The 17,064-nt window shown below is 41.8% G+C and overlaps 1 protein-coding gene across 2 annotated transcripts in view; it reads left to right on the top strand.

Moving 5' to 3' along the window:
• Positions 1 to 1,747: 1,747 nt before the first annotated feature.
• Positions 1,748 to 17,064, top strand: part of tle5 (TLE family member 5, transcriptional modulator) — a 55,175-nt gene continuing 39,858 nt past the window's right edge. The window contains exon 1 of one of the 2 annotated variants that reach the window (XM_031736036.2): positions 1,748 to 2,804. In XM_031736036.2, coding sequence (XP_031591896.1) covers positions 2,778 to 2,804 — 27 coding nt within the window. In that variant the 5' untranslated portion in view covers positions 1,748 to 2,777. The remainder of the gene's footprint in view (positions 2,805 to 17,064) is intronic. The other variant, XM_031736035.2, reaches the window with a different exon arrangement.

The following is a 17,064-nucleotide window of genomic DNA, read 5'->3' on the forward strand; positions in this document are numbered from 1 at the left end:
CTAAGGAGCCAGACTTTATTGTAATTTTTAAAATGGTCTTGAACAGTTTTTCCTACAGCTGATCTAAAGGTTTTTCAAAGTTTTTCTTTGGCCATTGGGTGCTTTTTCAGTCTTGTCCTTGACCCTGACCATTTTCAGAGGAATATTATTTTTTTGTTTTGTTATGCCATTTAACACTGACATATGAATCATTCAAGCATACAAAAGGCCCCTAACTAAAGGGATGATACACAGTTGTCTACACATAACAGACAAATTGGCAAATAATCAATTTTAAAGTATCTTTGAGCACTTTGTTGCCACCAGTCTGATGCAAAAACAAATAAAATGTTTCAGTTTTAAGATGACAATTTGACAGCTATAAGTGTTTTTGCCCTAAAAAGTGATTCCAAGAAAGCCAAAGAGGCGTCACATTGTTGAAGAACAAAGGTGGTCATAGTATAGACTGAATTTCAAGCTTTCCGACTGTTTTTGCCTCACATACTTCCATGCATGTTTCCACTTCGGTGCATTCATTTATTGAATCATGTCCCATTTTTCCTAACAAAACAAAGCAACGAGGGGTGATTCAAAACTTTTGCATCTTACCGCAGAGTTAAGGAATTTTCATTTATAACTTCACTCATAACCAGGGGTGCACATAAGTGGTCCGCAGGTGCACATTCACTGTCAAAATAAAAGACGCGCACAAGATAAGAAGTTGCAACGCGCGTTCGCGTACATAAGATTTTCTGGAGCAGGACAGACATTTGTTTAGAACTCTTAAAGATGTCGAAGAAGCTCCTTTAAGCAATTACTTTGGTGTTCCTCCACCTCCAGAGAAATGTCAGGAGTCCGAACAGCAAAAGAAGCGCGTATTCTCGGAAAAATGGTTGCAGGAGGTGAGCTGGCTTCAAACAAATGATGAACGCACAGAGATGTGGAGCAGAATATGCCGTGAAAATGCCACTCTGCGGACAAAAACAGTGCCTTTTATATGTATGCAAACGCACGTTGCAACTTCTTATCTGGTGCGCGTCTTTTATTTTGACAGCGAATGCGCACCTGTGGACCACTTATGTGCACCCCTGCTCATAAAAGTCCAAAACACACTCTGTGGTTCTATGCCCATAACTGTGAATTTACAGGTAAATAAGTCATTTGCTCCCAGTAGAGTAGAGTTCACGTAATAGTTCTTCAGTTCAGCTCTCTACAACAGGGATGTCCATTTTATATCGTTTACTTTGATATTAATTGGGCCGAACCAGTGAAACTCCTGTTTCTGTCAGTGCAAAGTAGTTTAACTACACATTTAATCCCCGAGATATCTTAATATAAGAAAAAGAAGTGCAATTTAAGCACTTAAAATTCTCAGCTTTTCTAAATCTGCTTGATGTATGAATTGTAAGTGTGGACCTACTTTTAAAAAAGTTTCCATAGTAGTTTAAAAAAAATAACTTTTCAGTTACATAATTGTCTGTGTACTTACTTTGGTGTAGTGTGAGTGGACATGGGGGAGTTCTGTATCAGTAGGAGGTTGTAAAATGTAAGTCTAAATTTTATTCCCTCATTCAAATGTTTCAAAGCCATTGGTGGGCTGGATTAAGTGGTTCTCGGACCGATTCTTGTCCGCGGGCCTTATGTTTGTCTAACAACTAAAACCTTTTTTTTTTTTTTTTTAATGTTATATTTTTTAATATAATAATTGCTCGTTATTCTTGGCGATAAACTATGGCGCACAAACCTCCTGTGGTGAGTGGGGCGAGCCTGTGTGTGATGACCTGTCCGCATGAGGCGCTGCTTGCTCAGACTTGGGCCTGCCGCTGCTGTAGATCCGCGGGGTGTAGAGCTGCTCTGCGCGCATCTATCCGCGGTGTTTCTGTGTGGGGCGTTCAGCCCAGCAGCGTCGCCTCTGCCTACCCTGCCTACCCCGCCTACCCCACCAGCTTCGGGAAGGGACTGACTTTCTGGCTCCGCTGCCGATCCTCCTGCACTCCCTCCGTTCAAGAGGGGATAAACACTGAGCGTTAAAGTCCAAGCCGGGCAGCGTTGCAGTTTCAGCGTTAGCGGCGATTGTTATTTATTTTTATCCCCCCCCCTCCCTCTCTCTCTCGCTCCTCTCCACTCACGCGACTCAATTGTTGCCGTTGGACCAAACGGGGTTGAACTTGAAGCGAACCCGCAGACATTTTGTTATTTCTGAGATTTCTTCTTCACTTTTTTCATCCCTGTGGAGGCAGCTGGCTACGGGAGCGAGCCGCGAGCTGTGAGGGGGCCAACGGCACGAGGCGAAACACGGTCGGCGTTCACCTTCCGCTCCGCTCGCGGGCTGCATCCAAACATTTACTGCATGCACGGCGTTATTAATTTACCTGCGCTGAGCTCGCGACGCTGCCGCTCGTGCGTTAAGGCGGAAAGCTTACATCGGCGATGAATCATTTTGACTGACAGCTTTTGAAGAATTAGCTAGCTTTAGCCAGCACTGATGGTGCTTTCCTGCTCACGCTCGCAGTAAATACGGGGTCGGGACAACCCAGATAGCACACCGACTCTTTTGCCTCTCTAACGGCCGCAAAGTGCATCACTTATAATCGGCTTAATTTTATATTTATTTATTTAGTTTTTTAAAAGGGGGTGGTGGGGTGGGGGGAGTCCCCTAGCTACTGTTAGCTAGTCATCCTGCTAACGCTGGACAGCTCCTGTGTACGGCTGGGCTAGCTTTGGACAAAAGAAAGAGCAACGCAAGGGGACATATAAACACCGTGTTTGGGAAGGAGAGCAACAAACAAGGAACTGACATGATGTTTCCACAATCAAGGCACTCAGTAAGTGGCTTTTCATCTCAACAGTTAGGTCTGCTAAGTGTTTACGCATGCAGGTTGTGTCAGGTAGAGAGGAGATTACGCATGTGACTTGTTTCATGGCTGCAATTAACAGAGTTGCGTTTTTTAGTAAGAAGAAGCAGCATTTTGGGGCAGTATCACAGTGTTGGCTTCTAACTGCACTGTTTAGTTCTGATAAGTTCTGTAGAGGACGTGTGGACTCGACATGGCAGTATTTGTAGTATTTGCATTGAAAAGCTGTTAAACTTTTGTTTCTCCCAGATGATTGCACTGAAAATCATCCGAATCAAACATCTCAGTTGAATGCTGTCACGTTTCATGTGCCATGTAGTTTCATTCTCCAAAATGCCAAAAAGCAGGCATTTAGGCAAATTGAGCTGTGCACTGTTACATGCAGGTGGGTGATTTTTTTTTTCTATTTTTTTTATTTATTTATTTTTATGAGTGGAAAATGCACATCTCTGTTCTCCTAAATCCCAAGTTTCCATGGTAACAGATACTCAAGTCCAGGGCATGCATTCATCAGTGAGGAAGACTCTCAGCCCATTGGTCAAACATTTATGTTTAGTAACTGGCAGAACTGTGTCACCTGTCACTGCAGTTGTGTCAGGATGGCTTTAGAGCCCTGATTCTATTAGCTATAAGATTAAATTAAATAGTATGTGTTTTTTTCTTTCTGGGCTGACACGTGACTTAAAATGACATTGGAAACCACCTCCATTATGTTATGAGAAACCTTTTGGTGGCCTCCAGTTTTTGCCCCCTGCAAAGGTGAAAGTAACAGTGTGATAGATCCAGGTAAACACAACAAACAGCAAAAAGACTTTGCTTTGCTGTTATGAATCATGCCCTCTGTTTTTCTCTGGCAACATTTTGTTGCCACCGCTAGTTCTCTTACTGTTGAAAGGGTAAGGGTTGTTTGCTGAAGCCGAAACCAGAATGTCTTCTGACACGAATGCTTTGCCCTTTGGCAGTCTGTGTGGCAGCCTGATTATGCTGCACTGTGCTGCTGCTGCTGCTACTGATGTGAGTCTTCAGAAGTAGGATGGAAGGATTTGGGAACCTCTGGTTGCAGTCTGGCTTGTCAGATCGGTGGAACCCTTCATAAGCACAGAGTCCCAAGAAACCTCAGCGAAATTATGTTATTTTCAATACCATCTGCAAATCCGAGAATACATAAATCTCTGTTTTATCCTTATGAATATCCCCTAAAGCAGAGAGTTTATCAGAGGTATGAAAGCAAGAGAAAAAAATGTATTTGTCTACAACCATTTTATTAGCGTAATAACCAAATCAGATACAATTACAGCCTCTTACATTTTGTTTGTCCTTGTGCTAATTAATATGCTTAAGTTACAAACAGACCTTTCACAGTTGTTGAGGTTTGTGTAGCTACAACGTGTAGTTACATATTTAGGAAAGTGTAGGGCCAGCTACGGCGTAGCGTATGGAGCTCTCTGAAGTCTACCCTGTAGATTAAACACAGTACTATAAATCAAATATTATGCAGGACACAAGTTGGTCATCCGTTATTCTTTATCTGTATTTAAAACTGCTGAATTTCATGTGAGAGAAAGCAGACTTGAATTATTGCTTCACTAACTGACTGCAGTTCAAGGTGGCTCTCATGAGGTTGGGAGACACCCCCCCCCCCCAGTCCATACCCAAACCCTGCATTTATTGCAGATGTACTGAAGTGAACCTTAATGTATAGAAAACACCTTGTTCTTAGTAGCAGAGCAATCCAGTTTAAACAGTTACGCAACTTTAGAGCCAGCGTAATCTACATCAATACTTGCATCAAACAGAAAACCGATAGCTGCCAACAGGCAGAACAAGAACTCCTGTTCTGACAAGATGTTTTGGACTTCCTCTCATAACGTGCACTGTCAAGCGGCAAGAAGGGGTTGACATTAAAGTTCTGCCTGCATACGAGGATTTCCTCGGGTCACAGGGTGGCAGCGTACTTGACTGCTTGCTTTAAATGTGTTCACTGAACTGATCATGGTGATTTCATCTTTATCCTCGCCCCGCAGTTCTGAATTAAATTCATCGAGCAGGTCAGTCAGATCTGTCAGGAACGCTAAGTCCAAAAGCTACTGGCAGTCCTCTAGTTTTGCACGTTTTCGAGCTTTAGAAAACCTTTGATTTCAAACAACATCTTGCCAGGAATTTCACACTACTTAGCCATCTAAAATTAGTGTGAAGCAGTGGCTCTGTCTACTGTAAATAACCCAGTACACTTTGAACCTGTACTTGAACTACTTCTTGTTTTTTTAAGAACTGTAGCGATAAGATGCTACCATTGCAGCCTTGCCCGTGGTGTTGGGGTGGTAAAACCCAACTCTTTTAGGGTGTGTAGCGTTCATACCTCAGAAAATTTCCTTAGTAAGAACAAATGGGCTTAGAATTTGACAACATTTGCGTACAAGTACTTTTGTGCCGTCTGGTTACTATTTAGTTATGTCCTTACTGTGAAAAATTGCAAGTGTGTATGTGAGACACCGGGGAGTTTTTATTTGTCACTTTCACCATGAAGACACAGTAACATGTTGAACTTGTTTGCAGATAGAGATGAATACTTGAGTCTACCTTGATTAGAGGACAGAAGTGGATAGATATCAGGTACAAAAACAGGAAAAACAGTGTGAAGTCATAACATTTAGTAGCATTTAAAAAAAAATATTGAAAGTTAATGTTAAAAGTGTTTATTCTGTGTAACAGTCAATTGAGTCTGTTAGGTTACCTAATTTTTGTAGTGGTTGTCTAAAAGAAAACAAGTACCACCTGTGCATAGTCCCAGCAGTGTTGCAACTTGAGTCTCCTGATAGAAAAGGACATTTAGTCACTGTAGTTATTCATATAAACACTGGTGTACATTTTTGTGTAAGGTGTGTTGTGTAAACCACAACACTGTGGAGCTACTACAATAACGCAGCTGCTGGCACCTTGTTTACTTACAGTTGTTTACTTGCACTTACTGCAAGCATCAATAAAACATTGTTCAGTATTTTTTTTCAGTATTGTCATTTATGCAAATTTTCTTGAAAAATTGTGATGTCATTTTGAGGCTATGTCGCCCACTCCTCATTACAGTTGTGCATGACTATCTCTGGAAGAGAAAGTTATTATTGTAGCTTTTGTCTTTGTCTTTGCCAGAGTGCTGGTTACCACAACACTGTGTATATCCTCCCAGACACTCAGATTATTAAATACTCCTAACATTTGAGTGAATAACAACCTCTCCATTTTGTTTGCTTCCTGTGGATCCTAAAGAAAACCTTTTATCAGAGAGTACAGTAAAGGTACCGTTTCTGGACAAGCGAAAAAATAAAACAAAAAACTTATGTCAGACAGTTGTTGTTATTGTATTATTAATATTAAAACCTGCACTCCACATTGGGGAATTACTGGGACGAGATGCCATCTTTGGTCTTCTCTCATCTCTGGTTGAAGTTGTAAACCAGTCACCTCCTGATGGAGTGAGTCCTCAGTCACCTTTTCCAAGGTGAGAGCAGCTGGGCCACTCCACTCCTGCCTGTCTACTTATCTAGGAGGTTATTTTTCTAATCCAATTGAGTGCTCTTATGCCTTATTGGAGTATTAAGACCAAACTCACAGGATTAGAAATGGGGTTTGGGAATTTAACGTCTTTTCACCGGAGCTGCAGCTGGTTCAGTCTTAACCGACTACAGTCAGTCACGCCTAACCTTTCACATACACACCGCCCTCCACCTTGAATTTTCACATAAATAAACTGTACAAACACACACATTCCCTATTCAAATCCTCTCTTCAGTCGCTGCTGTTGTCATAAAGGTTCAGGGATGGGAAGTATATGTGACACCCATATAGATATGAGTGTCACCGATAAGGACCTGGCGGATGAGAGAAGTGGCACCGCGATATAGCAAACTGATGGGTCTCGCAAACAAATTTAGTTACTTACACATTCAACAATCCTCTCATGTCAGATTTTCAGGGGAACCTCTTATTGGTTGGGATGCTTATTAAAATATTTAGGTATTTCCTATTTTGAATTTTTAAAGCTGTTGACTTTACTGAGACATTTGAGGCACATTTCCTCAATGCAAAGTGTATCTAAAAGGCATATTTGCAGAGGCCGGTAGGCTTTTAGCTGTTTCATAATTGTACACAAGTGACAGATGTTCCCGTCTCCATACTTTTTGCTGTTTGGATAGTTGCTTCTTTCCACAGATAACTGAACCCATGGACCATATCAGCTAAGTCAATAACATTACAATTTTAGCAAACATTTAAGTGTAATTTATTTGCTTCATTGTATTTTCAGTCCACTCTACCTTTGTTAAGGCTACAAATTTAAATATACTGATTCAAAACAATTTTATAGGTTTCATATACACTGAAGCAAACGCTATCATATTGTCTGACGCTGGGAATACAACGGGCAGCTGGGTCTTGGAAGCAGTTTTGTTCCATACTTGGCATGGCTTTAGATCAAACTGGGAGCATTTCAGAAGCAGTGTTCACTCTGTATAAGGTTGTTTAATTTGAAAATTGATTAGATTCTCTTTGCCATTCCTGTGGCTTGACTTCCTGCCCTCAAGTGTTCTGTGCAACTTGACTGCTTTGGTTAAAAAAAAAAAAAAGACCTGCTTTTTTTTTAAGCAGCACAGAGTGGAGGACTGCTGGAGGAACACTTCTGAAATATCTGCTGGAATTACAAGTTGTTTTAGGTGAGAATGAAAAATGTGACCTTGATGACGAAGAAGAGGCTATCTTCAGCTGCTCTGTTATTCACAAGGGGTCTTCACAGTGGGTAGCTCGGCATGTTTGATTTGGCAGAGTTTTTACGCTGGATGCCCTTCCTGATGCAACCCAATAAGGACTTGTGTCTCCTCTGGGATCCACTCGGGACACGATCAGTAAGCGAATGTGTAAACACTGAACTTGACCTTGACCTTAAGCACAGTTTGGGTGAACACCCATTAGTTGATCAGTAATATTTTAGGAAGAATAGAGATACTTGTGAATTTTGATCAGTGCATCCCTTGCTGTGAGCTCATCGGTCATTTTACTGTTTAAGCTATTCATACATGATTTTTGTTAAGTGATCCTAAGGAATGGCCAGTTCATTGCATGCTGCTTGGTTATTGACATTTGTTTGCCATTCGATGAAGCATTTTGAAAACAGCCACAGCAGATATAAAGTGTTGTTGAACAAGTGAATAATTCCAATGAAAATGATAAAAGTCCAAAAACAACATAAATAAGAACAACGATAATACAATAAAAACAAATAAGATCACTGTCTTATGTTGGGTCAAAAGTCAGAGTGTATAAATGTAATTAAAAATAAGTTTTAAAAATGGACAACATAGGGGACTATCTCACGTGCAAATGGCAGCAATGGAAAATGCTCTGTTCTCTTTGAGCTTCCACTTAGGTTTCTGTATAAATTGGCATTGTTAGTCAGACTGTCTAAATTCTGCCTATGGAGGAAAGGTTTTACCTTTGCCAATTACCTTAAATGAAAGAAGCTAGATTTCACTAGTGCACCAATTTAACTGTCCAGTTTAAAGTCACTGTCTATTATAAAGCCCAAATTTGAGGGAACAAGTCAACAGGAGGGGGGCCATAGGAACTACTGGGTCTATACACCACCACTTCTCTTCTCTTTCTTTTCATTAAAACATAAAAAGTTACGGCCATCTAAGTGATGATGTCACCAAATACTTACAAAAAGTGATTTAATTGAGATTGCATTCTTTCGCCTTAACAGGAGATAGAGCTGACTATCATCAGCATAGCAGTGAAAGGAGGTTTTTTGAATGGATCCCAGTGGAAGCCCTAAAATTGAGCCCTGTGGAACTCTGCATTGCAGGGATCAGAATCAGTGAGACAGACAGAAAATAGTTGGAAAATAGACCTAAAGAAGTGCCACAAGATGCTGTAAATGACTTATTAGGATATCATAGTCGACTCTATCAAAAGCAGCGGTTAGATCAAGCAGAGGAGGAATTACATAGTCACCAGAATCTGTAGTAGGAAGGGTTTTAAATACGGATTGGAAAAAACTCCCAGATATCATGCTTTTCCAAAAAGGTCAGTGGTAAATTGGTTGCTAGTGGACATTTTAACCTCCAGTTGCCAAGGTAACCCTGTAATGTAATTGCCACCCACTCATATGTCAAAGAGCCCCACAGATGCTGGTCTAAAATGTCCTCCAGTGGGTTATCTGATGTTCATATATCAGCTAAGGAATCAAATATTTTGCACTTGTAGTTAAAAAAGAATTGGAGTATTCCCTGCAGACTGGAACATTTCTAACGTTTTTAAACATCTGGCACAGTGCTCATCGCTTTGGTTTCTAAGTTCCTTGATACCGGAGTTTATAGTGGAAAGTTGGAAATTTCAAATTGTACTGTAACTTTCACGTAGTTTACCACAGTGTTAAAGAAATAAATGTACACAGTTAACTTTCACGTTGTGTTTGTGTTATTAGTTGGTGCTTTATGGCATCGGAATAATTGTTTTCCATAGAACTTTGGAGAAAGTTGAAGGTGCACTGCTCAGCTGGCTACATGACAATGATGGAGGAGGATATCCAGCCCAAAGAGCTGCAGCATGGCTCTGACTCTACTCTTACAAACCAGTGGGAGAGTCTGGTACAACCCAGCCGTGGACAATAACTTGCGCTAGCTTCAGAGCAGAGAATTCAGGTCTTGTCAAAACCATGCGGCTTAGCTGGCTTATCCAGCGCCTGTGCAAAATATTGCGGCTGTGGATGGGAGCAGAGTTGACTGCTTCTGTTGTAAGACAGAGATGTTGTATTTAAGCTGATGCACTGCTGGCTCAGCGGTTGAATTGATATTTTTTGTTTGCGCTTCTTTTCATGTTGACACTAGTGATCTTTATTTGGCGCTGGAAGGGCGCCAGATTTTCTCCATGCAAGAAAAACGCTCATGTCTGAGTGTCAGAATCCTTTAACATATTGATAAAGGCAGCAACGTTGCATATCCCATGTCTGAAAAGGGCTTTAGAAACAAAGAAGACTAAGGTTTCCGAGGTTTAACGCGGGATTCACTTGTCATTTTATGTCAGTGGGCACGTTTTAATCCCCCGTTGCAGGTTACAGGCACAGTTCATTGGTTTAAGAGGGAAAAGCCTCATTTGATCGTGGCACAGTGCCTGACCCAGTTGACAGCATTTGCCATATTGTTTGGGTGTTGATTAATCCTAATGCAGCTTCAACAAAGCTGGCTGTGGCGTGAAAGTGGAGCAACTGAAAGGCCTGGTGCCAAATCCAGAGAGTAGCGCAAGTAATATGGAGGCAAAATCTCACAAGTCCCCTGAGCATGTGCTCGACTGTAGAGATGGCCACAGGTTGCACACACACACACACTCTTGCACACAGCACACACACTTCCACCTCCTCTTGCCTGTCTCCCTTTATCATGTGTTTCCTCCCAGATCTAATGTAGTGGTGGGAGGGTCAGGGGCAGAGGGTGCACAGGCATTATTAAGCCCACTTGAATTAACAGAACAGCCCCCAGCCTTTCCTCTAAAGCCTCCAGCTGGGGGGAGCTTAATCCCCATGGTCCCCTGTCTCGCCCATTAAACAAACTCCCCCCGCCCCTGCTCCATCGCTCTGCTGCACACACACAGACACACGTTACTGTGTGTCTGTGTATGAGAGAGAGCAACAAGCTTAACTATGTGTGTCTGATGATTGGCGGCGGGGGGGGGGGGTTACTGGACCTTAGTGCGTGCACAGTAATACGCACAGAGGCGAGCATGACAACGCACAAACATGCACGTTGGCTTTCTTTTCTGGTAATTATTGCTCTAGTACATGCATAGAAATAAAAGGATTTTTCCCTTTCAACGTCAATAAGAACCCCCCACCCCTCCCTCGCTCTCACACACACACACACACACACACACACACACACACACACACACGCACACACATTCTTACCAGCCTCAAGGGTCTTATCTGCTTTTTGTATCTGGGGAACAAATTGAATGTGGGGCTTGACACACGCAGGCCAGCAGATGTCTGGGTCATTGAGGTTAGGCCAGCTGATTAGCATGACAAACACAGCCCTGCATGTGCCCCCCACCCACCAACCCACCCAAACATCACCAACCTGCAGGAGGCCCCTCATTTAAGTGGCCGAGTAGAGGCCATGGGTCACAGGTGATGTTGATTTTGGTGAAGGGCCACAGTGGATGATTGTCAGAGTGCTTTGGGGTTTGGTTAAAATGGAGGGGTGTAGATTGGTACAGCCCTTCTCTTGTTGAGCATACACACATACTGACTTAGGCTCAAGTAGGCAGAAAAGATGCGAGTACAGATTCAGACACTGACTTATACCTCCTGCTGGTGGCTGGCTTCCCAAACTCTGCAAATGCACATTGGAGGACAGCGAGCTGAGTCTGTTCCTTTTTCTTCTTTCTTTCTAAACACAGAAAGCCCACCTGAAAATGAGAAAACACTGCAGTGACAGCATAATTTTCATGCTTTCTTTTTCTTCAACAACCCATTTATGTGTTTGGTTGTAGAAGAAACAGTTTCTGCTCACCTATAGAGTAGATCAGATGTGGGAACATGCTATGTAGTCAAAACAATAGATGGATGTAGTCATTCATATTATGCATATTGAAGCCTTGCCATGTTCTTTTTTTTGAGCAAGAAATTATTATATTTGGATTAGAGATTCCCCAGTTGACTGGCCAGAGACAAGAATCTGTCTGTTTCCACTGCTCTCCGCACATATGACCATTAAGGAGCTAGTCTGTGTTATGCCACAAAGCCGCACAGGCAAATAGTTGGACACATGCTTAAAGCCTCTTACTTTGTTGTTAGCTTGGAACTGAGTGAAGACTCAGACTTTTCACTAAAGTAAACAGCAGAGAAAACCGCATAAATGTTCGTGACAACAAACCTAATGAGTCACTTAAACATGGACATTTTATAGAAATTAACAAAGAAAAAGTGGCTTAAACTAAAGCTATCCAGAACTCGGAGCCAGCCACAAACTAACAGCCTCAGTTTGAGCAAAGGATCAAAACAGTTATGAGAAAAATTATAGAGCCGAATGAATCCGAGAGAAGGGTTGATGTCCTGTTATTCAGTGAAGTTATCAAGTATATGCATATGTATTGTATAGGCTGCCAGTTTTAGTTCTTATAAAGAATAAGAATAATTGGCAGATAGCAAATAATCAGAAATCATAATTTGCTGAGAAAATTGCAATCGGTGCTGCTCACACTCTGCAAACCTGCTAGAGTGTGCTTGGGTCCAAGTGACATAAATTTTGTCCACATACTGTGAGTATGAGGCTCCGTGCAGACGTCTGCGTTCCTGTAAATTTTATATGATCACACAGACTGAGAAACTGCACTGCAGTGTATCAATTATACACACGGACCCTTCAGGCAGACTTCCAGCAGAATTCCCAGAAGTAGAACAAGAGTGACGATCGGTCCATGGTGTTTGAACTGCCGAGGGGCGCAATGCAAAGACACATCTGATTAATCTAATTACAGTTTCACTGACCAAAACGTCTTGGATGAACTGTACACAAGAAGCTATATTATTAGTTAGATAGCTGCATTAAAAATGCTCCAAAAGGCATCAACAGCACAAACAAAGTTAAAAGATCAGTGGCTTCACTTAATTGATTTGTATTTGGGTTTGCCTTGATGATAGCATAGGGGTAACTTGGGCTCTGTGGTTCATGATTGCCATTTTAACCCCTTACCTTGCAGTTCTCCGCATGTATGCCTTGTTTGTGTTTGACTCCATAAATAAGTTGCCTTTTGCACATCATCAGTTTGACAAGTTACTAGAAAAATATGACCATGTTTTTGTGAAAAAGGCTGAAGAAAAGGCAGATTAATGTAAACTTTAATTCAGTACTGTTGGGCAAATATTAGGAGTTGAGTGCATTAAGATAAATTGAGATGGGAAAAGATGACGTGATAAACAACATGGTAATGGACTGGCATGCATATAGGGGCTTTTCTGGAGTTGCTGACCGCTCTAAGCACTTTCGACTTCAACCCACATTTATACATTCACACATTGCTTTATTCTATACACTTAAAGCACTTTGTCTGCCACTCATCACTGGCTATTTTAGAAGCACGAGTTAACCTAACATGGATTTAACCTGAGCACTCAGAGGAAACCCATGCATGCACAGGGAGAACATGCAAAACCCCAGTCTGGATTAAAAGTCGAAATCTTCTTGCTGTGGAATGACAGTGCTGAAAACGTCATCACTGTATTTATAGTTTTTCATGCAGTAATTGTTGAAGGTTACCGTTTTCTCATCATATAAATATCAATGCTATTTTAGTTTGCTGCTGCTTCAGTTGAGCAGACGCTGTAGTGTTTGGTGATTCAGATTCTTCAGCCCACATCACATCATGATTTGTGCTCTGAGTTTCAGTCACTTTTGGCTTTTATCAATACTGTTTCCACTGAAGTTTAGCCAATTATAGCATACTGTACATTAGTTAGTTTGAACTTTAAAAAAGTAGGATTCATAAGTATGTCTGCAAAGAGGAATATTTTTTATGTATATTATGCATAACAACAAACGCACAAGCACCTTGGAGTTTATGGCACCCCAGAGAAGCATATGGCTTGAACAAAGTACTGAATCAAGGTGACGGAAAACGTGTCACTGCTCTATAAATGATGCACTTCCCTGCTGGGCCAATCAGTCACAAAACTCTCACCTTGTGGTGATTTTATAAATAAATAAATAAAGAGAAATTAACATGATTATCCACAGATTCTGATGAAAAGAAATAAACAACTAATGGCGTATTTTTAAGGTACAAGCAAGGCTAAACTTTTATGAGAGAGCTCGTAAATGCTTGTTATGTGCTGTATGTGTTACAGTTACTGTCATGAAACCTACAATGAAGCTTAACTGAAGCTACCAGTTTTTTTTACAGCATTAAAAAATAAAATAATTGTAATTTTAAAATGAAAATATATTTCATAGTAATTGATTTTCATTTTTAGCTTCTCTATTTAAATCACCCCTAAACTTCTTTAGTGGCGAGGAGTCAATTATCCATCTCTTATCTGTCTATTTGTCCATCTATCTGACTCCAATTGACAAGATTCAGTATTCCTCCTTGAAAATTGAACACACTGATCACAAAATGATGATAAATGTCTTTATCCAAAATGTGCTCAAGGTCATATTTGTCTTTTTACGATCACTTTTCCATTTTACAGGAGTACTGGTCAGATTTTGTGAGCCTATTTAGCTTCTCAGTGTCTTTTCTTACTCTCACTTAGTCCAATACAGGTAACAAATGACAACAAAACTTTCTTTATGTATTTCACACATTGCAGTAACCTATGAATTGTGATGGATCACAAGCCAGATGAGGGACTGCGTCATTGACATTCTGGTTTTGTATGATTATAATACAGAAACTAAAGGTTCCACAGAAGCATGAGACTTGCAAGTTGAATTGTCGGTGCATCACTTTGTCAGCTCGGGCTGCTTTGCTTTACACAAAGTACCACAGCAAATTTACCAGAAAGAATGTGACCATAAACAAAAACAGATGTCCTGTGTTTGGTTTCGCTCAAATCTGCGGGAGATACTGATGCATGTTTCTGAGTGCGCTTGCGTGTATTTCTGCTGCATTGCCTTCACGGACGAGGCCTGCATGTCAAGGTTACAAATTCACAAGTAATAGAGGACTTTGTTCATGTGGGATGTCCTTTTATTGTCTGTATACATTCTTCTCTTTTAGCATGAGTACAAAATGTGTGTGTGTGCCCGCGTTTCCACACAAAAAAATGTGGTAATGACTTTGTGCGTGTGTGTCTTTGCATGCATGTTTGCAAGTTTCTCTTAAAGTGTGTGTGTGGTTTTCTCGTGTGGGAGTTAATGTTGGGGGGATGTAGTGAGGAACTGCATCAGTATTCAGCAGTTGCTTCCTAGGAGGAGAGTGTGGGAGGTGGGAAGAAAGGAGGGTGGCGGTGGGTGGGGTAAACCTTCCCCAGAGCAGAACGGTGCGATGGGCTGGAACAAAGCGGCTCGACGGGAGGCGGCTTGATTGCCCCTGCCTGGCCGCGGCCCGCAGATCTGCCAATGTGCAAAGGCGAATTAGATGTTCTGTTTGTGTGCCTAACAGCGGTAAGGCCATGACTGAAACAATATGCTACCACATCCCCACCAACAGCCTTATCAGAGACCATTCAACAGCAGGGCAATGAGAACCTCCCTTGTTCAGTCTGTCCTGGTCCCATTACTATAAAAAACTCATTTGCATGCTGTTGGCGTAAACATGAAATCAAATAGAGCTCATCAGCATACACTTGAAATTACAATACTCTGATAGAAAACAATATGTGCCAAAGAACTTTGGAGTTCCCCCGGTGTTGCCCAAATATCAGTGCTCCAGCTTTCTCCTTTCATTGTTCACTTACTTGTTGCAAACTTATCTAATCTTCCCTTCTTCGTTCCCGGTCTTTTTTCCTTCTTTGGCTGTTGTAAGTAATAACCTTGGTTTTTACAAGCAGGCATCAATCATCTACACAGCCGTACTGGGTGTAATCTTAAAGCCCCCCTTCTGCGAGTCTGGCTTTAATCTCAGCCATGGTTTCCAAACCCACAGTACTGTCGGCCTCACCACTTTCCCCACTTTTGACAAATTGCCCATTTCCCTTGGCTTTGCAATCTCTGCACTCTTTTCCTGTGGTGTGTGTGCATGTGCGTGTGTGTGTGTGTGTGTGTGTGTGTGTGTGTTACACTATGCCTCCCCCACCTTATGTTAGGTCTTATTGTGTACAAGCCTGTGTGTGTGTGGGTATAGTGTACTATATTTTTGTACACAGGTGCATCTGTGTTTGCAGGGCAGCGTGCTGTAACTGTCATGTTTGTGTGTGTTTGTACTGTGTACTTGGCTGGCCTCGCTCGGGGGGGTCAAGATAGTTCAGAATGGGGAGGGAAGGTAAGACATGCCAAGCCTATGTTTGCAAGGGCACTTCACTCGAAGTGATAAAAGTAGAATAATCCCCTTTAAAGCGTCTTAACGAGGTCAAATCTGTTGGGCTGCAAGAGGGAGGTGTGTGTGTGTGTATGTGTGCTTGTGTGTTGTGGGGATAATGCTGCAGAAATGGGGGTAAGCCTGTGCTTGGTTTGTGAGAGATAATAATCAAAATCAAATTCCTGGCCGAAACAGGATTAGGCTCTCCCCGTGCTCTAAAGCCCTGTCCAGAGCGGCTGAAGACACAATCCTATTCCTCAGCCTCTCCTCTCTGATACATACACACACTTAGCCGCTAACATAGCAAGGCTTCCTTTTGGCCCAGACAGAGTTGGCTGGGGGTGAGCTTGGATGTGGGCCAGTTAGCCCTGTCCCTCTCTCAGATCACTGGGCTCATATGCTTTAGTCCAAACACTAATCCGGGATATTTAGATGGAATTGTTTGGTTGGAGCTATTCTTAGATGGAGGATGTGATCTTGTTTGCTGCTCGTGTGTTAGCAAAAAGCTTAAGCCCTCAAAGGCTCTGTGAATCATGTCAGGATGGATTTTTGCTGAAATGTTTGCCCAAATAAACGCACACACCATGCGTTCGTTTCACCAGTACAAAGAGACGGGATGATGCTGAAAGTGGAATGACTGGAGTCGTGCTCAGACAAATGGGCGATGGGTTGCATGTATATTTATAAATGCAGAAGACATTGTTTACAGTACATGTTGGCATCAGTCTGAGTCAATGAGTGAAACTCATCTGCAATGTGTGCCTTTGCCATAAGGTCAGGTGGTTGTCAGCCTGTTATATTCCTATGTAAAAGCAAGGTTGCTGAGTACCTATGTCATTTTGCTGTTAAATCGCCATACTGCAGCAACTTCATCACTAAAGGCGGAGGATTTTCTTACTTTCTGTTTTAGTTCCGTGCATTACTGGCTGGAGTCCGAATGCAACTGGTTAATGTGAATTTCTCTGATGTTGAAAGCCACAGGTTTGCAGATTTTTTTTAACTCACAAACAGATTGCACATAACTGCCAACTTCACCCCATTAAATCATAGACTGATAGCAACTTGACTCCATCTTTGAAACAACTATTTCAAAGACGGTGCATTTGCAAATTAATTTCACACGGTTGCAATACTTATGTTGTTCTGCAGTCTCCAACTGCTGCTTTCTGTGGTGTGACTGTAGCATTATAAAGCAGCTGTACACGCAGGTTTGACATGCTATCTA

Source organism: Oreochromis aureus, linkage group 23 (genome assembly GCF_013358895.1).
Source record: "Oreochromis aureus strain Israel breed Guangdong linkage group 23, ZZ_aureus, whole genome shotgun sequence".
NCBI classification, from domain to species: domain Eukaryota; kingdom Metazoa; phylum Chordata; class Actinopteri; order Cichliformes; family Cichlidae; genus Oreochromis; species Oreochromis aureus.